This window comes from Stegastes partitus, unplaced genomic scaffold, assembly GCF_000690725.1.
Source record: "Stegastes partitus isolate 25-593 unplaced genomic scaffold, Stegastes_partitus-1.0.2 Scaffold389, whole genome shotgun sequence".
NCBI classification, from domain to species: Eukaryota; Metazoa; Chordata; class Actinopteri; family Pomacentridae; genus Stegastes; species Stegastes partitus.
The window spans coordinates 136,073-163,418 of record NW_007578120.1 but is presented as its reverse complement, the minus strand read 5'-3'; the positions used below and the strand labels follow the sequence as shown (position 1 = coordinate 163,418).

The window sequence follows — 27,346 nt, the reverse complement described above, 5'->3', positions numbered from 1 at the left end:
AAAAAAAAAGCAAAATAAATAAATCAAATTTTCAAATAGTGCAAAAGGAGATGGAATAAAAAATAAAAACTAAATACCACATGTATATACTATACATGTATATATACACAGTGCAATGTGACTGGTTGAATTGTCTATTGAGACTATTGTTTCAGGTTTAGCAGGCGGACAGCTTGAGGGAAGGAGCTCCTCCTCATCCTCTGTGTGTTTGCCTTCGGGCAGCGGTAACGTCGCCCTGACGGCAGCAGAGAGTCTGTGGCTGGGGTGGGTGGGCTCACTTGCAATCTTCCTGGCCTTTGACCTGCATCGTTTAGTGTAAATTTCCTGTGGGTTGGGGAGGGTGGTTCTGATGGTGTGTTCCGCTGAGCGGACCATCCTCCTCAGGGCCAAGAAGTCCTGCTGGGTGCTGCTGCCCATCCAGGTGGTGATGCTCCCAGCCAAAACACTCTCAATGCTGCAGGTGTTAAAGTTCCTGAGCACTTTGAGAGGGAGCTTAAAGTCCCTCAGGTGTCGGAGGAAGTAGAGACACTGTCGAGCCTTCTTCACCAGGGTGTTGATGTGACAGCACCACGTCAGGTCCTGCGTGATGTTAACACCCAGGTATTTGAAGCTCTCCACTCACTCCACCTCTGTCCAGCTGATCCTGAGTGGGTGATATGCCCTCTGCTGCTTCTTGCTGTAGTCCACAATCAGTTCCTTGGTTTTGCTGACGTCCAGGAGGAGGCTGTTGTCTCTGCACCAGTCCTCCAGGTGGGTGATCTCCATCAAATAGTCCTCCTCGTTGTTGTTGGAAATCAGACCCACCACTGCTGTGTTATCAGCAAACTTTATGATGGTGTTAGAGTCTGATGTGGACAGGCAGTCATTGGTGTCCAGTGAGTACAGCAGAGGGCTCAGCACACAGCCCTGGGGGGCACCAATGGTCAGGGTGCGAGAGGAGGACAGGTGATTCCCACTCGAACCTGTGGTCTGCCAGTCAAAAAGCTGTAGAGCCACCTGCACAGGGAGGAGGTGAGTCCGAGGTTCCCCCTAGGGCTGTGTGCTCAGTCCAATGCTGTTTACTCTGCTGACTCACGACTGTGCAGCGATGCATAGTTCAATCCACATCATAAAGTTTGCTGACGACACGACCGTACTGGGTGTCATCAGTAGGAACGATGAGTCAGCTTACAAAGAGGAGGTGCAGCAGCTAATGGACTGGTGCCGAGTCAACAACCTGTCTCTGAATGTGGACAAGACTAAAGAGACGGTTGTGGACTTCAGGAGCGGACAAAGGGAGCATGTTCCACTGACCATCGATGGCTCCACTGTGGAGACCATCCAGAGCACCAAATTCCTTGGTGTCCACCTGGCGGAGTCCCTCACTTGGTCCCTCCACACCAGCTCCATAGCAAAGAAAGCCCAGCAGCACCTCTTCTTCTTGCAGAGGCTGAGGAAAGCCCACCTCCCACCCCCCATGCTGACAATATTCTACAGAGGGACTATTGAGAGCATCATGAGCAGCTCTCCCCTCCATCAAGGACATTTACACCATATGCTGCACCCAAAAAGCCACCAGCATTGTGAAGGACCCCACACACCATTTACACAAACTCTTTACACTCCTGCCGTCCGGCAGGAGGTTCAGAAGCATGCAGGCCCACATGGCCCCATATTTTTTTTCATAGCCTGTCCAGGCAATCTTCGACAGTAAGGAAAAAAATGCACCCCTTCATCTTTCTCTGTCAACAAAACAAGGAAATGTCACCTGGCATCTCTCTTTTTACTGTGACTTTTGAGGTTGTTGTCTTTATTCCGTTTCTTTATCAGTGTAAAGCATTTTTTTCCAGGTGTCCCAATTAGTATAAATAAGTCGAATCTATCCATAAATTTGATGCTTTATTTTTATCTCGAAGTAGGACACAGTGTGATATCATCATAAAAGCCATGTTGTTTACAGGTAGGAAACACTGGGTTCTGTTCTTCTTGCCTTAGGCAGGTTGGAAAATAGTACAGCAGGAGAGTGGTCTGCTTGTTGAGGCAGAAAGCTGACCTAAAAACATACAGCGAACAATTTAGTATGGCTAATAAAGCATATTTGCAGGCCTGTCAGACATTAAAGCTCACTATGTGAGTGAGGCTGTAAGGCAGCTACCATATGTAAGCAACGCAAACAGTTTTAGAAGCCTAATAGAGAGCAGGTGGCAGGAATGCTAAAACGTTCAATTTATACTTCGTATGAAAATCAATTCAAGATCTTTCTTGAGTAGGTAGCATATTACTGTGACCATCATGTTTTGTTTTTGTCATGTTTTATCTAATTGCAGTGATGCAGCACAGAGGTTCCAGATCAGTCTGCACATACAATCGTATTACCACTCAGCCACAACTGGAGCTTTGACAATAAAGGACACAGATATCTTTGTGATAAAATACCATATCTCAAGTTAGTTCCAATTTCGCCAAGTTAATTATTGGGGAATGGAAAAATGAACAGAAAACAAGTTACAGGGAACCACTTTGGTTTGCTGGAAATGCTGGTATGGTTGCTAAAGCTAGAAAAGCTGCTGCTGCTGCAAATACCTGGCTCGTCAGCCTGTCTAACAAAAAATACTAAAAACTATGTGGTTTGGTTGAGGAAAATAGCACCCTTTGGGTTAAATATGACCCTTCCATAACATGTCAGAAGCTTCTTCTCCATTTTACTGTGTTCCCAGAGTGACAGGTCCTGCTCCATGCCATATATGATTGGTTGCCTGAAGTATCAGCAGTGGGAAGGCAATAAAACAAATAGAAAGGATATGCTAACTTGAAACATATTTGTGATACATAACAAACAAACATAATCTAGCAGAAAATATGCTTCCCTCAACACATATTTGATAATGCAGGTCAGCTGTACAGGAACACCATTTTAGGGAGGAAGGGCTGTGGCTACACACGGTCTTCATCTTAGATTTAGACATTTAGGTTTAATTGCTTAGTATGAGTATCCTGATCACGATTAGTCAGCATGAAAAACACACATATAGTCATGGAAAAATGTTAGACCATCCTCGTTTTCTTCAATTTCTTGTTCATTTTAATGCCTGGTACAACTGAAGGTACATTCGTTTTGACAAATATAATGATAACAACAAAAACAGCTCATAAGAGTTTGATTTATGAGCTGATATCCAACCACTTTCCATGGTTTTCTTGATAATAACCAAAATCCATTAAGTTCTTATATCAATAGCTATGGCATTGTACTGCCAAAAACAGGGCTTTTATGCATTCCATGTTTTCTTTTCTGTCTGTTTTAGTCACATGATACACACAGGAGTTAGTACTTGATTGTATAACCATTGTTTCTGATGACTGCAGTCATGCGTCTTGGCATGTTCTCCACCAGCTTCAGACATTGTTCTGTTGTCACAGCAGCCCATTCCTGTTGCGCAAATTTTCTTTGTTTTTGGGCTTGTGCTTCTCCATTTCGCATTTGATGATTTTCCACAGGTTTTCAATTGGATTTAGATCTGGTGATTGAGTAGGCCAAGGCATGGTTCCAATGTTCTGGTTCTCCATCCAGGCTTTAGCTGACCTTGTCATGTGGCAAGGGGCATTGTCTTGTTGGAAAATCCAGTCATTGGACGCAGGAAAGAGTTTTCTAGCTGATGGAAGAAGACTGTTTTCAAAAGTAGCCCTGTACATGACCTGGTTCGTTCGCCCTTCACACAGTTGCATTTGCCCTGTTCCACCTTGAAACAAGTCCAGATCGTCACTGATCCACCCCCATGTTTTACAGTAGGGGCAAGACACTCTGGTTTGTTGGCTTCTCCAGGCTTCCTCCTAACCAGTAAGTTGGCTGGAGTGGGCATCAACTGAAAATTGGATTCATCACTGAAGAGAACCTTAGCCCAATCATCAACAGTCCAATCCTACTGATCCCCAGCAAAGAGTAACCAGGCTTTCCTCTTCCTTTTGTTGATGAAGGGCTTCTTCAGTGCCCTGTGTGACTTCAGACCAGCTTAAAGAAGTCAGTTTCGAACTGTCCTTGCCAAACAAGTCACATTTCTCGACAGTGCCCACTCATTTTTAAGGTCCCTGGAGGTCTGACGATGATTCCTGACACAGAAACGGATGAGTGCATGGTCATCTCGTGGGGTAGAAAGACTGTTCCTGCCCCCACCAGCGAGCAATTTGGTCGTACCATGTTCGGCTCGTTTTTCTTTTTTGATGTAATGAACAGTTGTCTTGGAGATCTTCAGTTTATTTCGCTACCTGTCATGCCAATTTCCAGCAGTGTCAAGATGGTTGCCTTTGTGGTTTCACATTATTCTTTAGGGAATACAATCAAGCTTAAGCATGTCAAATAGGGCATACAGTATTATGTAATCAGCTGCATTTTTGTCGTATTCATTGTATTCTTCAGGTAATATACCTTTAGTGGTACCAGGCATTAAAATGAACAAGAAATTGAACAAAACAAGGGTGGTCTAATAAATTTTTCCATGACAGTATATCATTCTCAAGGACTCACACACTGCACCTTCTGTAACAGTAGTAAAGTAAAATGTAACAAAGAAAGAGAGTGTCAGTATTTCAACTCCTTAGAATGCACTGCAAGATTTTAGATGCAGGGAAGCATTGACCAATATGGTAGAAACAGTAACAGTGAAACCTAGAATCCTTGATCTTCTTGGATAAATCTGATGATCCTTTCCAACCATCTCTGTCAGGATCCCTGCCTCTGCTTTTTTTTTAAGCCTTTAACCAAGAGTTTGTCTTTTCAATAAACAATCTTTGTCTGTTCATGTGTTCTCTTTTGCATTTTCCCAGCACCACTCCTAGCCTTGTCTTTCTTGGTTTTGGTTCTGTGCTCTGTGTGTTGCAGTATGTGTTTAGCATTATTCTCTGCCCAGTCTCCCAGCTCCTTTTCTTAATTATTATTATTGTTTTTTTTGGTTTTTTTTTTGTAAATTCTTTGCTCTGTAATGGCATCCATGCATGCAGTTCTGGTGTACTGGTGTGTTTGCATTTAGCCTTTTGTTTAGTTTGTTTGCTTATTCCCTTCCCCTTACTGTTCCCCTGGGTTGTTTCCTCTGTCTTTGGTATCTACACTTTTATTTTATTTCATAATTCACTTTTGTAAGCAAACACTTCACTTAGTCTCTGATCTCGTCATCCTCATTAGTGTCTGCACCTGGCTTCTCTGTAAACCCATGACAATCTCAGATGATCTTAGTTCTTATTTGATTGGACAGGCTGGACAGGTTTTGTGATGTTAGATAGGAGTACTATGAGGGTGAGCAGAATTTGGGTACCTTTAGTGCACCAGAGTCTGCAGCAGATCCAAGATCTACCCCGGTGATGTAAATCCCAAGTCCATACTCTGCACCACCCCTGATCATCAGACCCAGAGAGTGGCCATCATCCATGTTCAGGTTTACCTGTAGGAAAGACATGACATTCAGATGCCCAGTGCTGTCCATAAAACACACTTTTTGGTATATTAAAAAAAAACACACACACAGGTCATATTTTGAAGGATTACTGTGGACTTGTATGAAACAGGAAAAACAATCAGGGTGTGTTTAAAGAACAATCGACTACTATTGTTGTCAGGGCCTCTTCCTCTGGCTCTGCCTAGTGGTGGGGTTTCTCTCTCTTCTCTTTTTTTCTCCATAGGTGGGTGTGTTTGGCAATTGGAAGGTGTGGGCAGGTGCAGAGGACCTGCTGATTACCTGAGTGTCTTCACCTGCAGCGGGGTGTGGTTTCGAATTATCTGATCACCTCTAAAAAAAAAACAGCCAAATGTGGCTTTGAACTGTTGTCCCATGCAACTTACTAACCCAACCTGGCTCTGTCTGACTTCAGTTTTCCAAACTGAAATGCCATTTGCATTTTCAGTCATGATGAAGCCATCCATGCTGTTGAGGAGGATCTGGAGGCTCAAGATGTAGCCTTCTTGCATGTCGAATAGTAAAGCAGACTATGTTGCACTATATTGCAAGAGTAATCTTTCTCCTGTGATTTTTTTTTCCTCAGAATACAAGATGTCCCTTCATTAGAACTCCAGTGAAAGTCTTTGTGCAATGCAGGCTTTAACGTTTTACATCACACTGATTTAAGTTTTCTATTGGACCAGGACTGTCTACTAAACAATCCATTAGCAGGTGAAGGTCGTGCAACTAAGGATGTGGCCTTCTAGTGTCAAACTGAACAAACATCATTCTGAACAGTGAAACACAAACATCTTAGAAGAGTAACAACAAAAACAACATATTGGAGAGGAGGATGGCATTAAGGTCTAATAGCAAATAGCTCCACCAGTGGAAAAGTCGTCACACATCATGACATGATTTATTAAGCTCTGTATATATATATAAACCATCCAGCATCATATAGTGCTTTAATTTGCACTCGACTCTGCACGTTTTACCATTTTGATCAGGTATGAGGAATTTCAAACTGAATTCACCTTTTTATACCCAAATCTGAGCTGGCTCACTGGGCTTCTCTGAGAAGCATAAACAAGCATAACATTCAACCAGTAAAACATTTTTGTCTGTTCAGGATTCAGAATTTGACGTTTTAATCAAGAAATAATAACATGCTTTAGTATTTTTTTCTGTTTTTTTTTTTTTAAAGCAATTTTGAAAAATCATGACTAACAACAACAACAACAACAACAATAATAATAATAACAATAATAATAATAATAATAATAATAATAATATATTAAAAACTATTTTGGTAATCATCAATGCTGTTAATTTAGGGCAGCTGTGGCATAAACCTCAGACTGGGTGGTGGTCTAATAAATCTGTTAAGCACTGTACATTTTGCTCTCTTGTACCACCACCCCACATACATGGTGGGGTCTTACCATCCTCTCCTCCATGCTATGCCCGTGCCTCTGGTTGGCCTCCTGGCTGTCAGGTGGTGGAGAGACGCTCCGGCCCTGAGGGTCTACCCAGCTGTACACATGGTTAGTGCTGTAGCCTCCAGGGATCCGTCCCATAGAACACACAGACATGGTCAGCTTCTTGCATCCTTTCAGCACCTGCATCAGAAGAGAAAGATGAGGTCATGGCTTCTTTGAAAGCACTAAATGTGGCTGAGTTAATGACTCGGTACAACTGTGCTTTCATATCATGTTAGGGCCAAGAAACTGAACAAAACCAATGAATATAGACTCTTCTGGCACAGAGGCATGACCTTGTAAGTCAGTATATAAAGATGGCTCTGTAAGCTGCCATCAATAGTTGGAACAAAACTGTGCAAGATTTGCAGGATAGCTTTGAAAATTTTGTTCCAAAGTTCCAAAGTTGGTCAGACAATGTATCCACAATTCCGCTAATAGTTTAGTACGGAAACAATGTTCGTGTCCCTCATTCATATCATTTAAGCATGGAGAAACTAAACGCAGTGGGATCCAGGCTTTAACACCTCATTAAAACTCAGCCTAATATTGGGCATTAGAATACATGGTATGTATTGTGATATAAAAAAAATACAAGAATTATTACCTTATGACATTAAAAAAATGTATGTCAGTAATAAATCAATCTAGAATTGTTGGGGTGATTTTATAGGGAAGTGCATCTGTATAGAAAACAAAAATTTTTTTATTTTTTTTTTACTGTGGATATTTTTGTTTGTTGCAAATCAACCAAAGTAATTAGTCATGTTGCCTTGTAGAGTGGCAACAATTACAACTACTAATGATAAAATCAGCATCATCCTTTATTTAGCTGGTTTGCGCTCATCTAGGAATGCCTGCACATCCCCTATTGTTACAGTCCTCCTTCTTCATGAACATAAAGTATTTTCATAAAACTGACTAGAGCTACACAATTATGGCAAAAATAATAATCAGCATTATTTTGATCAATATAGAGATCACGGTTATTTATCACAATAATTCACTGATTTTTAGAAATTTTTTTTATTTTTATTTTTTTACACTTCAATAAACAAGGCTTTCACTCCATGTTCACGCTCATTTAAAACACTAACTCTGGACACATGCTTCAGACTTGGCACAGTGGTTATCAAAAGAAACTAGAGTTTCTGTGCCAGCTCAAACAATGTGAAGAATGCTGCATTACATCAACCTCTATGGAAGGTGTCCAAGAAAAGAAAACCCTTGCTTGCTCTTTAGCATAAAACTCTAACATGAAATTTTGTTAAAGCATATGAAAGGGAGCCTGATGGATGCTGGGAACACATTCTATTGTCAGCAGAGCCAAAGATGAATTTGTTCAGCTTAGAAGAGACTCATTCTAAGGATGATAACAATCCAAGCACACTACCAAAATCAAACAAGAGTTTCTGAGGGGAAAAAACGAAAACTGACTTGAATCCATCAGAACACCTTTGGATTATTTTAGAAAACAAAACAAAACAAAAAACGCAACACAGCCCCTCCAGCAAAGAGCAGCAAAAACAAAAACAAAAAAAGCCTCTAAACAATGACAGTAAATCTCTTCACAAACTTGTGCAACGCTAGTATCCTCTATACCAAGAAGGATTGAGTCTGTGACCAAAAACAAAGGTCGACACATGAAGTATTGAAAAAAAATCAATGAAAGGTGTACTGACAAGTCACTTTTGTTGTATTAAAGCAGGCATCTTTGAAAATCCTGCCAGTACCTCAACATATCCAATAAAATTTTCTGTTGTCACTATAAATTAACATTATATAGCAAAATCGGATATTCTTTTTTAGAAAGATTATTTTCAGGACTTTTTTTTTTTTTTTTTTTTTGTCTTTATTGGAGAGGACAGTGAAGAGAGACGGGGAAACGTGGGGACAAGAGTGAGGGAAGGATATGCAGTAAATGAGCCACTGGCTGGACTCGAACTGCAGTTATCCAGTTGAGCTACTGGGGCAAAATCAGATAATCTGTATATATACATTTTACTCATATGTACGAATAAGTCTAATACCAATAACTTGCCAACATGCCAATTTAACAAAACTGTGATTATCTGGGGAAAAAACATAATCCCCTCCCAATTTGTTTCAAAATGCACAGTATTGACTGTACTGCTTACTACTTACTTTTCAACAATTCCATAGTTTCATTTTGCAGATGCTTTTATCCGAAGCAACATATATCTGAGAGTAGAGACAACACAAGCAAGGATCTAGTCAGGAGAAAACATGGATAAGTGCCATAGAAAAAGTTCAAGTGAGATAAGGCATTGATGCCAATAGTAGGCTGTGTGGGAGGTAATAGGAATTTTTGTTTGTTTGTTTTTGTTTTCAGTCTGTCAAGTGCAAAGGTGTTCAGCTGGATCTTTAGTCTTTTCTTAAAGACTGAGGGGAATCAGAAGATTGAACAGAGTTTGGTAACTCGTTCCACCACCAGGGAATCACAGAGGAGAAGAGTCTATCTATTGACTTCGGGCCCTGCTGTGGTGGTTGTATCAGGCGACTTTTGTTGGCTGAGCATAGTGAACAGGAGGGAGTGGTAGACCCAAATGAGAGAGTTCAGGTAGGAGGGAGCTGTTGTCATTGTAATGTTGTGGGCAAGTGTCAGAGTTTTGAATTTGATGCGGGCAGCAACTAGAAGCCAGTGAAGTGATCTGAACAGTGGGGTGACATGCTGTTTTTGGCTGGTTGACAACCAGACGTGCTTCTGCATTCTGGATCATCTGCAGAGATTTGACAGTTGATGCGGGGAGAACTCCCAGTAAGGTGTTGCAGTAAGCAGTGCATGACGTTATGAGAGCGAGTACCAGGAGTTGTGCTGCATGTACAGACAAAAAAGGTCTGATCTTACTGATGTTGTACAGCACGAATCGACATGACCGAGCAACAGAGGCCACATGAGCTTTGAAGGTTAGTGGGTGATCAATTATTACACCCAAGTTTCTGGCAGATTTTGTGGGTTTGAGTTGGGTTGAATCAAGCTCAATGTTGATTTCTTGTTGTAAAGAGGGAGTGACTGGGAAAACAAGGAGCTCAGGCCTACAAAGGTTGAGTTGAAGGTGACGTTTTTTCATCCATGCCGAGATGTCTGCAAGGCATGATGAGATCCGGGCAGAGACCGTGTGGTAGTCCAACAGGACGAGCTGGGTATCATCAGCATAGCAATGGTGTGAGAAACCATGGGCGTGGAATATTGCATCAAGTGAGGTTGTGTATACTGAGAAGAGAAGGGGATCGAGCACTGATCCTTGAGGAACCCCTGTGGATAAGTTGTGAGGTTCGTACACTTCTCCCCTCCAGGATACTCTGAAGTATCTTCCTGAGAGGTAGGACACAAACCAGTGGAGAGCAGATCCTGAGATGCCAAGCTCAGTGAGTGTGGAGAGGAGGATTTGGTGTTTAGCTGTGTCCAAGGCAGCTGACAGAGCAAACAGCAATAGAGCTGAAGACTGTCCAGTAGTCCTAGCAGAACACAACGATTCTGTTACAGATAGGAGTGCAGTCTTGGTTGAGTGACCCCGTTTAAAACCACACTCATTTTAGTCTCGGTTGAAGACAGTTCACTCAACTATTTTAGACAGGAAGGGCAGTGGTGACACTGGTCTGTAGTTTTCAACCTGGGCTGGGTCGAGTGTAGGTGTTTCTAGAGGACTTATGGTTCATAGAGTGGCTGGTCCAAGTTAGAACACAAACAGCATTTGCATACACAATCCTGTGCCACCAGCCGTTTTTGGAAGATTTGACTATTATTCGTTCCTATTTGAATCTAGAGGCATTTTACCAAACAGTGACTTTGAGTAACAATGCCTGCCTGTCTGTTGATGCGCATACATATAGTTGAACCTTTGTTTGCTATTTAATCAATTTTCTGCTCCTTTCAGCTCTGCTATTTACACGACTAAAGCTCTCCAGCTTCCTGCATCTGCTGTCACATCCTTTAGTTGTTTTATGAGAAAGGGACAGAATTAGAGGAGGCTTTGAGGCCACAGTGCTGACTACTACTGTGACTCATAAGGATGCTGGTGGAGACATAGCAAAGACACCAGGACACAGAGTGAAAGAGGGTAGAGTCTGGTCTTACATGGCGGTGTTTAATTTCCAGAGCTCATTTTTTTCAGTTAATCTAGGTCAAAAATACTGTTGTGTGACCCTTTACTATGGCAAAACTAAAATAAAAGCTTAAACTCAACAAAGTAATCCTTGGAAAGGCAAACAGAAATGCAGATGTATTGACAATTGTATTGAAGTGCTACAATCCAGTCTTACTTAACATGTTTGCATCTGTTGAGTCTGTGTATGCCCCTAATCGAACAGTATCTTAACTGATTGAACTGCTTGATCTGTTGATCAGTGTCTGACATCTTTTAAAGGTTGCGTCACTTCATGGAAAGAAAAACATACTGGACTTGGGTGCTAGTTTCATCTGCATTCCTATTGAAAATGAGAGTGTTTCATTCGTATACAGAATATTTACTGCTTTGTGTGTTTTTGTTTTCCACCTTTTACAAATCTGTCTAACCCAAAAAAGACCTGCACTTTTCATTGTCTTCCACATGTCTTAGAGCAATGTAGCTTGCAAACAAAGGGTCTAGAGAATGTGCTTTTGCACTATTTTAGGACAGTGTGATGTTTATCTAAAAACAAGTTCTGAAATTTCTGTCTGTCTGTATCAAAGTGGACACGTCCTGTTTCTAAGATGTGGAAGCCGCTTGCATTTTTCTACCATTCTCTCCTTGTTTCTTTCACTTGCCCTTTGTTTCTGTTCAGGTACTGTTTGGATCTTTCCATATAAGAAGTGTAATGAGTGATTATGATAGGCTACAGTGACTTCCTTCGAAACATTTAATAACATAACATAGCCAGACAGTCCCTATAATCAATAGGGTGACGTGCCACAGTGTATTTGCTTTTCCTTTTCATTCTTTACAACTGCCTCCGTTTCATCATCCCAGGAACCAAGAAAGTAATCTTGTATAACTTAAATCATCCCAGACAGATTTAAAAGTGCCCAGAGTTTGCAGCTGTAATTAGTGTTTGATGAGAACTATATGAAGTTGCTCTATTCACTGTTGTTTTCCTGATGCAGATCAACACCAGCCTGATCACTGATCCTGACAACCCCAACAAGACTTCAGACTTCAACAGTCACATGACTTTCCGGGGACCATGACTCCATACTTAAATGCAGAATTTAAATTAAATTTAACATCTAAATTATGTTTGAAAGGCAAGAACAACTTCAATAGCACAAATTGCTCAAAATCCCCTCCTGGAACATATCCTTGCTCTGCAGGAGTTTACTTCATTTGTTGGACAGGGATGGTAAACTCTCAAAGAGACAGCGTACGATTCATAAAATATTTCTGACTACCAGCCCAGCAGATCCAACAAGTTGATGATGGGTTCACTGTCACCAATTTGACAGACTGGAACCTGGTATGCAGCTGCTGAAACATTACGCCAAGATGGCCACCAAAACAAACCACAACAGGGAAGGTTGAAAATATAGATGTCTTTTAAATAATATTACAGATACAGTTGGAAAGAGAAGCATTGCTGGATTTCATTAATCAAGGACAAAATAAACACATTCATTTATAATAGACAGGGGATGAAATTCTATGAACAAGTGCTGCAGAAGGATTATCTTATAACACTGATTGTAGGGTAAATCCCAGGACCATGTTTCATTGTTTTCAGATCACCAATAAAACAGACTCTGGATGGCAGTTGGATTTTGTGACAACTCAGACAGTTCAAAGGCCAGCTCATAGCAACAGCCTCTACGAATGCTATTTAACAAAACTCTAACATGAAACATTGCTCAAGAACACCAAAAGAGGCCTCATGAATATTGGGAGCATGTTCTTTAGTGAGGTGAGACTAGAATAAATTTGTTCAGTTTAGATGGGGTCTGGCATGTTTAGTGTAAACCTGGTCAGGACTACCACACTTAATGCATAGTCTCACTAAGGTGAGCGTGTGATCATATGGGGCTGCATAAGTGCAAAATGAGCTGAGAAGCTGAAATATATAGATGTCAATTATTCCTGTGGATATATCAAAATACTGGCTGATAAGATGACTCCCTGGGAAATTCCAGGATGATAGTAGTCCCAAGCTATGTTGTAAAATAGAATATTTAAACTGCTAGCTCTGAATTTGACATGAAGGGAAATATTCTAGAGTGCAACTTAGAAGTAATGCAGTTACTACACAATGCAATTGTTTAGTCTTTTAACATTTAAGGGACATTGCACAGAGTTGTATACTGTATATTTCTAATCAACATAAACAGTAAGTGATTGTGCTGAAGTTATTGTTTACTGTCACTGTATTTTATTTGTTTACTCGCAAAATTTGATTGTGTTCACGTGGAGAAAAGTTATAGTAAAGCACTTGACTGAGTTTAAAGAATTGTGGTCTCAATAAAGTCTAAACTGACTTTAAGCTTAAGACAATACAACAAGCTTTTTTATACACTTAACCAAACCCAGGACACTTCCCTAACCCAAAAGTTGCACTAATCCCCATTGTAATATCTACAATGGCTCAAAAGAGAGTGTGTTGCTTGTGAGAGAAGCTGCTTGTAGTGACAAGGCCAAAGTGAATGAACACATAACTCTGACCTCTTGCTAAGCCTCTCTGCAGTCAAAGAATGTCATAGTCCATGGATTAGAAAAAATGTAGACGGCAGACGTAATGGGGGCAGTTTCTTCAAAATGTATCCAAGAAAGCCAATTATAGTTAAATAAATTAATTTTGTAGGAGCCAGAGTCACATTGCAGCCACTTTGCTGATTTTTTGCTGTCATTATCGGTTTTTTTTCTTCTTCTTCAATTATCCTGTCAGCTCTTGATTCAAATGGAGGACTGAGGTTTACCCCTGTGCTGGGGAATATCACATCTGCTGAAGTGTCCTTCACATCATGCTCCAGGGCTGCTGTTCTGAAAGCTGAACATAACATAATGCTTCCACACTGAGGAAGATTTAGAGGATAGATAACTTTCCCTCAGGAATCAATAAATAATTAAAGCTGCAAGCAGCGATGGTTGGTTCTCCGATGATTGTCGGTCTTTGCACATGTCGCAATTTGGCTGAAACATGCTCTGGCAAGGACTCTGATCCAGCGTGTTGTGTTTTGGCCAGATCAGAGCACCTGCAGCCTAGTTATGAGCCACTTCCTGTTTAATGGCGAGCCAAGGCGGCGTGTATGTCGGGCTGTGGTGGCAATGTGCTCTGGCCAGGATTGTGATGAAATGTGTCAAGTTTCAGGCAGATTGGAGCAAGTGCGGCCTAGTTACAGGTCACTTCCTGTTTACTGGCGTTTTATGATGCTTTGGCAAAATTCTACAGGTCGCTGTTTTGACGCCGTCAGACTTTTGCTGAGCATTTTAATAACTTGTAATCACCACCTCCTGTAGTTTGTGCTGGCCAAATTTACGTTGCTCTAGGAGATAGATCTTGAAAAAGGCCGACAATGATCAAAAATCGCCAAATTTGTCACTCGCTTCTTTCACAATGGCAGACTTCCTGTTGGGTTTAGGGTTTGGTGTTGATTAAGTTTTTTGTGTGTCCTGACCTGCCACATATGCCCACTGAATCTCATCTAGGTAAAATGGCCTTCCGACATGACTCCGTTGAGTCCCAGATGCACAGCAAAAATGCAAATATTGGCCTTTTTTACAAATTGCCAACCCAGTCTCACGAAAAAACTGAATCTATTGTTTCATGTCCTGGAACATGATTTACCCGACTTTTTCTTGTTCCCCTGCACGAAATTCAAACCAATACATTTCAATTGGACTTATGTTTCGTGTCCGGGACACGTTTTTCCCCCTATAAGTCAGCGCATCTACTGTGATGTTTTTGTCGTTCTTTTCCTCCAACAGTCAGGCATGTACCAGTTTTACTGGTATGGCCACACTAATAAGTATAGAGATCACTATACAGATGTGTGCGCCCACACTGACCAGCATTAACATTCTGTAAACATTGGTGCTGCTATAAACTCTGTATTCATTCAAATAGAAAAAACAAAAAATATATCCAGGCAGAGAGAAGCTGTTCTGAGATCGAGCTGAAAGTGATATCGTTCATAGCTATTACCGTTTATCTGCGGTAAAATATAAGTGCTTTTACTGTGTTTGGGCTACATGCTCATCGTTACTTTCATTTCTCTGTAAACAAATACAACTCTGAAAAGAAGGACACACACAGGAAGTTGTACTGTGATCGTAGCGATGGATAATCTGACTATTGTAACTGAGAGGGCAGTGGTGGGGAATGTATCAGTAGCTTGATGCAGCTTTTAGCTCATCGAGGCTGGCAACATTAGCTACTAGCTACTAGCTGCTGCTGCTGCTGCTGCTGTTGCTTCTTCTTCTATTGATTTGGCAGTTGGTCTCCAACTTTCAGGTGCATTACCGCCACCTACTGCACACACAAAAACATTACAGTCTGTGTAAGACGGATCTCTTCCGGGTCTACGGCAAGGCTGTGCGCCAACGCTAACAGGGTTGCCTTAGCAACGAGCGCTAATTTCCCCCAAACACTGCTGGTGTAATAAAAACACAAAAAATACCACATTACGATGTACTCTTTTATACTTATTTCATACTACACATACAATACTTTAACAGTAGCACATTTGTCAGTACTTCAGTCTGTTTATTTTAGTTTATTAATACAAAAACACAAGCCTAGTTGTAAACCCCAAGAAGAACTCCATATTTCATTGTGTGTCCAATCATGTTGTTTGTAATGCTACTGGAAGTTGTAGTTCTTTCTTCAAAATAGCCGTTTCTCCTAAATGGAGGGTGAAATATAAAACTTTAAGTGCATTTAGGGGTTTAAATTGATGAGGAACACGCTTATTTGGACTGACTAGCAGGGCCCAATGCATCAGCCGCTGGTTGTGGTTGTACATCTGTGCTAAAAAGTTGAAAGGACTGTGATCAGTATAGACTGTCACTGGTGTTGAACTGGAGCCAACGTACACTTAGAAGTGTTGCAGAGTGAGCAACGTGGCTAGTGTCTTCTTTTCAATTGGGAATAGCTCAGCTGGTGGCGCTTGAACTTAACCAAGTAATATCTCACCGGATGGCACACACCATCCTCACCATCCTGCAGCAGAACTGCACCGGCTCCAGTGGCACTAGCATCTACCTCCAGCTTAAAAGGTAGAGAGAAGTTAGGAGCAGTGAGCACAGGGGAACTGCAGAGGAGAGCTTTAGCAGTATTAATGGCATGGTCACACTTGTCATCCCAGCAGAATGGAATGGCAGGACTACACAATTTGGTCAGGGGAGTGACAACCACAGAGAAATTTTTACAAAAACAATGGTAATACTCGGGCATACCCTAAAACCGCCTCAGTTCACGCCTGGTGATGGGAGCAGGGTAGGACAGCACTGCTGCAACTTTTGCATCCACTGGACAGACCATGTCCATCCTGCTTCCCTAAGTAGGTTATTGCAATCTTACCAAACTCACACTTCAAGAGGTTGAGTGTTAGCGATGCATTAGCAAGCCGGCAGACATGGAGAGCTCCAGGGGCTGCAACTGGGCTTGGCTAAGCCGTTTTTAACCAAGTACTCCACCCCCCATTTCATTTTTTTGCATTTTTCTGTAGGACACCGATATGCATGTTGCTTACCGGGGATAGCATTACCAACATCAATATCATGCTCAACCACTGTGGTGCGGGATGGCACATCACCAAATAAAGTAGGATGTGATCGAATCAAACCAATAATGTCATCACGCTGACCGTCAGAAAGGTATGACAGATGTGTATCAACAGTGGAGAGAATCTCAGAGTTTGATAACCTACTACACTGCTGACCCACAGAGGGCTCCGCCAAACCATCAGACACCACATTCCCCACAACCAGGGCGTCAGACACAGCGGGAGCAGCGGTCCCCAGACCCTCCTGCTGCTTATTCTCACAAAGCTCTCTGGAATGATACGACTTCAACATGTTAATATGACACAAATGGGTTTTCCTCCTGCGATCAGGGGTTTGAACAACATAATTTGTATCTGACACTTTGCTCTCCACCACATACGGACCTAAGAAGCGAGCAGTGAGAGCAGAATCCGGCATGGGCAACAGGGCCAGCACTTGGTCACCAGGGTGGAACTGTCTCTCAACTGCCTGTTTATCATACCATTTCTTCATATTGCATTGAGAGGAAGGGAGGACTTTCACTGCCAATGCAGAAGCGTGCTGCAACCTGTCTTTAAACTTCGAGACAAACTCCAGCAGGTTGGTCTTAGAGGAAGCGGATACAAACTGTTTCTTTAACATCTTCAATGGGCCACGCACATGGCAAAGAGAACAAAAGGCACTTCCTCATCCCAGTCTCTCCCTGTGTCATGGCAGTACTTCCAGAGCATCAACTTCAATGCTTCAATGCATTCCAGTGCCCCTTGTGACTCGGGGTGATGAGCAGAGGATATGGAGTGAGTTACACTGAGTGATTGCAAAGTCTGCTTCAGTTTGTATAATTTTAGGCAAACCAAAGGTTTTGAAAAACCTAATCAACTGCTGATAGCAGTTGCAGGGATCTTTCTCAATGGGATGGCCTCAGGGAAACGGGTGGAAACGCACATTATGATTAACAGAAACTGGTTACAAGGCTTGGTCCTAGGCAAGGGACCAACACAATCAACGATCACCCAGTCAAACGGTTCACCAACAGCAGGGACAGGGCACAGAGGGGCCGGGGGCAGTACCTGGTTTGGCTTACCTGCAACTTAACAAGTACTGCAAGTGCGACGGAATTTAACCACGTCAGCCTTCAGGCCTGGCCAGAAGAAGTGCTTCAGGATGCGGCTGTAAGTTTTGGTGACACCTAAATGCCCAGACCACACAGGCACATGTGCCAGCTCTAGCACATGCTGCTGACAATCAAGAGGTACAACTATTTGATATATTGCACTCCAGTCCTCACCTGATTCAGCTGTTGTACCATCTAACTATGAAACCCACTTACACATTAACATGCCATTATCAAAGAGAAATGTCTGTTTCTTGTCATTGCACTTACTATTCATTTCTCCAGTTGAACCAAAATACTTTGCTAAGGAGAGGGTCACTTCTCTGGGCACTGATGAGTGCCTCACGGTTCAGAGGTAGTGATACTGTAGGAGGAAGAACAGGTGCCATTGTGTCCTTAGGCTTCCTGACTCAACAGGGGGCCACCTGTCCTCAACAAGAGCAGAAACAAGCTGTGAATCACACAAATCAACCTCATCGGCCTGCTCTCGGGCCTTTGCTCTGGTTAATACACTCAATATCGAATAACAATATCTCAGGATGACTATGGGCCAACACGTCTTGAACAGATCCTGAAAGTGGACTGTCAACAACCTCAGCTACAGGAAATACACTGCCACCAGCAATATCATTCCCCATAATCAAATCTACGCCATCAATTGGAAAACTGGTTCGGACACCTACTGAGAAGAAACCAGTTAACAACTTAGTCCGAGTATGGCCTCTGTGAAGAGGAGTGGGCATAAAACCCATTTCAATACCTCTCACCACGACACTAACATTACATGACGCCTCAACTCCAAGTGGCAAAACCCTGGAAAGGATGAGGAACTGAGAGCAAATCATGTCACGCAGCACTGTAACTGGGCGCTGGTCCTCAACCTTCCCTGTATGTGAGACAAAGCCTTGAAAAATTAACGGCTTAAAACAGTCATCTGACACCTTCTGAACACTGTTCACCTTTGGGCTGACTTGGAACTGACGCCTGCCGCTTACGTTCCAATGCTGTACATCCAACAATCAAATGGTCAGACTCACCACAGTAAAAACATTTCCTGTCAGCCTTGAGACCTGATGACATGTTACCTGACACCTTCAGGTAGGGAGGGGTTGCTCTTCGTGAACACATTCTTATGTGTTAAAGTGAACACAAACTCTCGAATCCCAAACTCTCGTTGTCTTTCCTCTCCTTCCAACTGGAGATGAGCTAAATGGACCTTAAGCTGGGCATCTAACCTGGAGTCCGGAGACGACTCGGCCGACTGTGGGTCAAAACAGGGCAACGTGAATGGCTTTACCTCAGGTGTATGCAACTGGAAACTGGCGGATCAACCCCACCCAGGACTAATCTCGAAAACAAGAAAGGCAAAATAACACAAGAGTGTCCGATGGAGGAGCTGAGACAGCTCAGCTGGACACCCACCTATCTGTCTGAGTGAATGAGGCGACAGCCGAACAGGACACAAGTACCCAACGGCAAAAACCACAAAACAGGACAATTTTAATCAAACGGATCAATCTCCTGATCCTGTAAAAAGAAACGGACAAGCCTCCAAATATGCTACATCCCTGTGAGCTAGGGGATGAGGGGAGTAACAAAAGTAAAACAAAAACTGGATTAAAGGGACCAGGAAACTGATTGTTAAACAAAAAGTCAGGTTAATTTTACAAATGAAACGAAAAGAAAAATGTAAATTAGAGCGAGCTTCCTGAAAACGAAGCCAATCCTACAATTACCAAACAATACAACAACCACAGAGCCCCACATGCGTAACTCTGAGCCGGACCCAGTTCCACAAATGCCACACAGCTCTGTCTGCCGATCCGGCCAACTGGCAACGATGATCAGATTGGCCCAGCTCTTTAACTGTAATGAGTGCAGAGCAGCTGCACCTGGCCACTCCTTCTGGGCATCACCTGAAAAGGAACTACACTAACTTCACACCAATACTCGGCACCAAGGGCCATAACAAATCGTAATGCTCAAACAGCAAAGAATGAACTTGCAATCAGTATAGATAGTAGAATATTAAAAATGTAAAATATAACACAAATGGTAAAAATAGAATGTTCTCTTCATAGTTCAGTTTGCAAGTTAGCTAATGAGTGTTATTTTAAAAACATTTTTCTCAACTATTGAGTTTATTGCAGAAATTAAACTAAATCTGCCTCCAGTGTATCTCTGCCCCCAAAGCAAGTTTTTTTTTAAAACTATCACACAGATGCTTAAATGAAGCTGCGATTCTTATAGTGAACTACTGTTACAGCAGCTGAGAAAGAACACAAAATGAACAGGGCACAACACATTTGTTTAACCAACACTCCTTTAACAGTTCCATTATTATTGTCCTTGTCAGGTATGAGGCTGGGCACCATTCATGAACCCCATTCCTGCTACAATTACCTGTCCTACACTATCCCCGACCCAGACATGATGAATTGGCTTGCTACATTGTTGGCTGAGTCCAAGGCTGAGGTTTGTGCAGGCTTTGACAAGGTATAATTCACCCTGCCAGCAGTTTCAATAGCACCTGCTGTATATCAACGCACTCTCCCAGAATACAGGTTTCAGTTTGTCTAAGCAGACTGGGCCAACCCAGTTTATAGTGAATGAGATGCAATACAATAAACTGAAAACATTTGCTCTAATTTGAAATATCCACTTCGCTAAAATCTGAGACCTTGTTTGCAAAATAATCAGTAAGACCACATATAGGTGCACTGCTCTCTTGAATGGGGAGTTGGCAAATTATGTCTTTGGTTGACAAAACTGCAACACTTGCAGATGTATATTCTTTATATTTATGTAAAATTGATGGTAGTGGGAAACACTGCATTCTGTTTTACCTACAAATTGGTGAGGAAAGTGAGTAATACAGGTCTCTCGACAACTATTGATTAGTGGCCCACAAGCACCTTGAAGCTCGTCAGTGACAATGGCAGTAATTAGTGGTCAGACAAGTCAGTTACCAGGAGGGATAAATAAAATTTAACTGAGTTTTGTTTTCTTAAACTGACACAAACTGCAGAAATATGATTGTTCCTGACTCTCTTTGACACGGAGAAATTCACACTTGTTTTTACTATATGGCCTTTCATCTTGATTACTGCAAAACCTGATTTACTTTCCTTATCCATCGGATTGTGGCTCAGCTCCAGGCTGCGTAAAATGCTGCAGCAAAGCTTTTTACCAAGACAAAGAGAAGAAACCACACTCCTTCCTACCATCAAGAGATATATTGTACTGTATAGGGAGTTTTAGGCACTAAAATTAAAGAGAGCATGCTTTCAAAAAAGTGGCATGAAGAGTTTTTATTTGTCAGTTACATCAGGCAGGTTTTTCCAAGCACCATGGAGAACCTGCCACAGTTTTTCTGTGTTTTTAGTTGATCTGAATGTTTTCTGACCCTTTATGTAATCCTCAAAGACTGCACATGAAAAATGGACATAATAATGATGCCTCCCATTAGTTTTAAACATATGGTGTCAAGTTTGGAATTTGGCCGTCGTCCTCTTGATTGAAGGGGTGGATCCTACTGATAGTGATGACACTACGCATGGTGGTATGGCAGCAACCTGTCAAAACACAAGGGTAACCCTGTCCTAAAACAGACCAAGCTTTATCTTCTGTTTTACTCTAAACTGGGCCCTAGGTTACAAAATAAACATCATGCTGTATTCAAAATGTCTTAAAACTAGCTCTTGAGATCATAAACTCATTAGAATTATTTTTTTTTTTTTTTTTTGAAAGAACAAATCAAAGAGTAGGTAGGCTCATTTTCTCATAAACTTCTATACAATTGGACTTCTTTTTGAAGTGGTGCTGTGGGTTTATAAACTACATAAATGACAACTGGAAAATATGACATTTAAATTAGATAATGTGCAAACTGAAAAATCCTGTGTGGTCACTTTCCATGAAAAAGTTATAGCATGAATCAAGTGGAATAAAAAAGATTGTCTGAGGACATGAGCTTGTAGGTTCGTGTGTATGTCATGATGACCTGGCAAGCTAAATTCAAACTTTTCGTGGACAACCAAATTTGGATTCTGAAAAGCAAGGGGCAAAATGAGTGCACTGTTGACTATTTATTTATTTATTTTTTTAAATTGTAATTGAATACTTAACACATTTAGATCACACTCCCAAACACGAAAATAAAATAAAATATATATGATGACGGCACAGATGATCTCATTGATCTTTTTAGAGAGAATGGGTTGTGCCGTCCCAGGAGAAGGAGGAAAGTTTGTGAGGACTTTGTAAAAAATATATAAGAAACTGTAAAGAGTTGTTTACTGAGTCAAAATCTTGAGACTTTGTTCTTGCAAACTCTGTATTGAATAAACATTATTCACACCAGACTTTGAACATGCTGTGAAGCCTGATCCTTGAGAATTTTTGAAGAAACTAAAAGCTGATCCAGAAGTAATTTTACTTCATGTTGAACAAAGCTGCTTGACCATTTCTGTCCCGGATTCAGGAAAAAGAGTCACAAGAGTTACTCCCTGATGATTGTTTGAAAGAATATATATATATATATATAGGGCAGTTCCATGTTGGCTTCCCTTGTCAGACCAAAAGGGTGCGTGTATGTTTTTTATACAGTCAATTGCAGTCCCAGACTGACTCCATGATGTTGAGATCAGGGCTCTCTGGGAGTCAGATCATCTGCTACAGGACTCCTTGTCCCTGTTGTCCAACTCTCTCCCACAAACAATTTTTCTATACAATTAAATAATGTTTTTAATTATGTGTAGGTGCAAAATTTTGATCAATGTATGTGAATTGCATCAAATGCATGGAGAATGTTTGGGTAGATGGTGGGTATACAGAGCGCTCATGTCTCACATAAGGGACTGGAGTTCAGGGGCCTGTACTATGAAGCAGGATTTAGAATTAGAATTAGAATAAAACTTTATTGATCCCTTTGGTACAAGACCTCAGGAAAATTGCTAAATTTGAGGTTAACGAGGTAATTTCAGGTTAAATCCTGGGTTTTCAGTCCTACGACGGTGGTTCACTTCTTACATTACCATCACCATGGTAACTTACGCTGAACAGCTAACCTGCTCCGCAGCAGGTTATGTTCGAGGTTGACATCACTGGGTATAAAAACACCTCCATTGAAAATCAACTGTCTCCCGTAAAACTTCAGAAGGACTAGTAAACAAGCAGCTCTCAACAAAAAGGCATCACCATTTATAGAAGACCTGCTACACATCGGATTGTGAGGGGATCACCGAGAAGTGCGAGGGTTTTTCAGGACCAGCAAAACCCCTTAGCGCACCCTAACAAGGATCTCTATGAGCTCCTTTCTTCATTCATTCTTTTTTTGTTCCTGTTGGCTACAGGCAATGTCAAAGCTATTTCTTTTCTTTTTTTTCCATACCAATATCACCTCACAACAGTCAACTGATTTTAGCATTGAAGCTTGTATTTGTAGGATGCATTAAAAAGTTGTACCATGTTTGTTCTTAATTTGTTCCAACATCCTTTTTGCACCACCAGGGTTGCAGCTGAAAGTAAAAAATGTCAGATACGCCACAAATATATACATTAGGCAACACATTAATTAAAAGGAATCCTCAGATGTGTTTATTGTCTGACACGTGCCTTCATGATGGAGCAGTGATCATATTTTATTATATTATAAGCTAATGAACTGATGCATTCACACAGTCAGCAGTTTTCTGCCAGCATTCCTTCCTGGCTTTGGCCACTGCAACGGTGCTGCTTTTTGCTCCTATGATGTTTTTATATTCTTCATATTTTGTAAAGATCATATTCTGCTCCTTAGTAGTAAAATGAGCCGCTCTGCAGCCAGACTTGTCCATAGTTATGATTGGTCAGATGCTGATAACCCCGCCCATTTTATGTGCACGCGCTCATACTCAGGTCAGACAAACCTGGGTTGACTTACCGAGTTGACAACCACCAGTTATCCTGAGTGCGGTTGTTGGGGTTAGTCAAGGGAGAACTCTGACAGATATCCTTGGCAGATGCTTCATAGTACAGGCCTCAGGTTGGTTTGATATCAAAAGCACTTTGTTGACTTTGACTAAATGTCAATAAGCACAGTGTCAGAAATAACTGAGCTTTTTCAATATTACAGTAGTAAATTATTAAAGCAGAGTGTTCTGTTTTGTAACCGTATTGAAGTGCTGTCAGTGCCTAAAAATTGCTGTCGTTACCATGTTTCACTACATGATCAGATATTCTGGAAGAAAAACTACATTGTCAGTCCATATTGTTTTACTGATATGTTGTCAACTATGCCAAATATATTATTACATACAACGCTTAACAAATTTATTAGACCACCACCGAATGAAAGGTTTATGCCACAGCTGCCCTAAATTAACAGCATTGGTAATTACCAAAATCATTTCTTATGTTTCTGTAATGGTTAATACACCAGTATGTAGCAGCTCTTTACCCAAAATCCATCCATCCATTATCTATACACCGCTTAATCCTCACTAGGGTCGCGGGGGGCTGGAGCCTATCCCAGCTGACTTAGGGTGAAGGCAGGTTCACCTGGACAGGTAACCAGTCTATCACAAGGCTACACTTAGAGACAGACAACCAAGCACACTCACATTCACACCTACGGACAATTTAGAATCACCAATTAACCTCAACATGTTTTTGGACTGTGTGGGAGGAAGCTAGGGAACCCACACTACACGGGGAGAACATGGAAACTCCACACAGAAAGATTTTGGGTGTCCTCACCAGGACACGAACCGGGGACCTTCTTGCTGCGAGGCTGCGATGCTAACCACCGATCCACCCTGCAGCCCTCTTTAACCAAATTATTTTTAATGTTAAAATATAGTTATCATTGTTGTCAGAGAATTTTCCAATTTACTGTTTTACAAAACGACTGAAAAAAATAGTAACGCACATTATTATTTCTTGATTAAGATGTTACTCGCATTCCTCAACAGAAAAATTTGTTTCAGTGGTTGAATGTTCTGCTTGATTAATTTCTGACTTCTCAGAGAAGCCCAGTGAGCTGGCTCAGATTTGGATATAAAAAAGTGAATTCAGTTTGAAATTCCTCATTCCTGTTCAAAATGGTAAAATGCCAAGAGTTTGGTGTGCAGATCGTTCTTCTGTTCTTCTTTTCTCATTTTTGACATTTTGTGATCCAGCACCCAACCCAGTGGGCCTCGGGGATGTCTTTCCTTCACCAAAATGTCAGGAGCTCACTGAAAATGAAAGCGTCTGCAATCAAGCACTTCATGATGCTGGATAGTCTCTGAGACAAATAGGGGAAGACATGAAGTGTTCTCACAGTGTGGCCAAGTATGCTTTGGAGTGGGGTGCCCCGGGAGCTCATCACCCCCAAAAACGGGCTATAGTCCCCGACGCAGCGGCCTTGGGATTGAATCCGTCCCGTGGCCATTAGCTGCAGGTCCTTCCCCCACTCTTCTCCATACTTTCCTGTCTTCCTCCCTCCACTTGCCTGTCTAATAAGGCCAAAAAAATTGTATGAAAAAAGTAGGCTGTGGTGTCAATTGCCAGAACTGGTACTTACAAAATGAGAAAATCAAAGTTAAATGAAGCAGATATCAGACACCTCAAGTTATTTTTTTGGCCTTTTTGCCTTTATTTGATAGTTCAGTTTAGAGAGAGACAGACAAGTGGGGGAGAACAACAGGGAAAGGACCTGCAGAAAATGGCCATGAGCAGGATTCAAACTCATGCATTAGGGACTATAGCCCCTTAACAACCAGGCACAACCAGGTGAGCCATAGCTGTGCTCCAGACACCTCAAGATTTTAAGTCCTACAGACAGAAGGAAGACCACTGTTGATCTTCAGGCAGAGATGAATGCCTGAATGATGCTTCTAGATCAGAGTTTGAGAAAGTCTCCAGAATGACCATAAGCAGACAACTGATGGAACAAGGCTTAGAGGGAAGAATAGCTGCTAAGAAGCCAATATTAAGGCCTACAAACATCCAGAAACATCTCAGATTTGCCAGGGAGAACAAACACTGGAGTACTGATGGCTGAAAGAAGGTACTCTGGACTGACGAGTCCAAGTTTGAACTCTCCGGTCAGCATTGTCGTGTTTATGTCTGCAGAAAAGCTAGACAGCATTTTGATGCTACATGCGTTGTATCCACAGTGAAACCCAGTGGAGATTCTATTGTGGTTTGGGGTTCCATTTGTGGGAACAACGTGTGCGAATGAATGAAAAACAACGGTATCATAAACAAGAATGTCTACCACAACATGTTAGTGCATCATGGAATCCCTTCTGGACTGAATCTGATTGGTCATGGGTTCATTTTAGCAACAAGACAATGAGCCCAAGCAAACTTCAAAGTAGTGCAGAGACCATCTGACCAAAAAAAAGAATCTGGAGTACTGGAACTGATGGACTGGCCAAGTCAAAGTCTGGATTTGAATCCTTTTGAATAAATTTGTGATGTAGTAAATGTAAAGGCTGATCACACAAATGTAACTAGAAACTATCTGGAACTCAAAAAAGAATCTTGAAAAGTATGAAAATGACAGGAGCAAGACTGCAAGCTGTTATGAAGGCCAAAGGAGGAATTGCAGAATAACATTATAGGTTATTAACTAACTTAAACTATAAAGCAGCAGTGAACGGACAGACACAAACATAAAAACAACTTTGGAATCACATGAGGACCAACAACCACCTACTTTTTTCTGAATGCTTCCTATGTCCTCACTCTGAACTCATAATAAGACACCCATAGAACAATGTTTTATGTAATAGCATAACGTATTTAATATGTGTTTAACAAATATAATTTACTATCTACATAACGTAAAAAAATAACTAAAATTGGGCAACCCCTCCTGTTTTCAACATCTCTGAAGCCTACAGGATATTTGAATGCTGTACAGTGGGATATTTTTAGTGCATCTTTCTGCTGGAAACTGGGTGTTGCCTGTTCCTCTGCCCCGGCTTTATATGTGATGGATGATACTCATACTGCAGCTATCCCAGATATGTCACCATTAAGGTGGTGCAACATCTTTTTGATGGGACATGAAAAGTTCTCTACTTTGTGTGACAGCTCAGTTGGCTCTGTTTGGAGAGGTATGAGGGAGGATGATAGGAGGCTGCTGTGACAGGTCATCAGTCTCAAAGAGGAAGTAATTATAGACAGATTAGCTGTCGGCTTATCATCTCAGAGCAGGGTGTGAAGTGTAGAAGGATCTACAGGACCCACATGCTGTATAGTGCTCTGACTGTTCACAGGTTTGACTAAGTAGCCCAACAAAAGACTGCTTATGACTATAAATCAACTTGGTGGCAAAGAAAGCGAGCTGTGTTGTTGTGAAGGTTTGAGGTTTAAAAACAACGAAACCACTTGAGATACATCGATCAGCCACGACATTAGAGCCACTGACAGAGGGCTGTACTACGAAGCCAGATTAGTGGGTTAGCGGGGTATGCTGAGCTTAAAGCCAGAGTTTTCAGCATCATGAAGGTGGTTCTCTTTTTACCTGGCTAGATCTCCATGGTAACTGATGCTGTGGAGCTAACCTGATCGGGGGCAGGTTATGTTCAGAGTTTCAGATGGAAAGAGCGTCTCCCTTTAACCAAATCATTTCCTGACTGTTATTTATGAGCGATACAGATTCTCAACCATCTATCCATCCAT

General features: G+C 41.6%; 1 protein-coding gene across 1 annotated transcript in view; it reads right to left on the bottom strand.

The window, feature by feature from the left end:
- The window catches only part of whrnb (whirlin b), a 113,812-nt gene that overhangs the window by 48,496 nt on the left and 37,970 nt on the right, over positions 1-27,346 (bottom strand). The window contains exons 2-3 of the mRNA XM_008285164.1: positions 6,851-7,027; positions 5,286-5,411 (exon numbers count right to left, since the gene is read on the bottom strand). Of these exons, the coding sequence (XP_008283386.1) occupies positions 5,286-5,411; positions 6,851-7,027 (303 nt within the window). The remainder of the gene's footprint in view (positions 1-5,285; positions 5,412-6,850; positions 7,028-27,346) is intronic.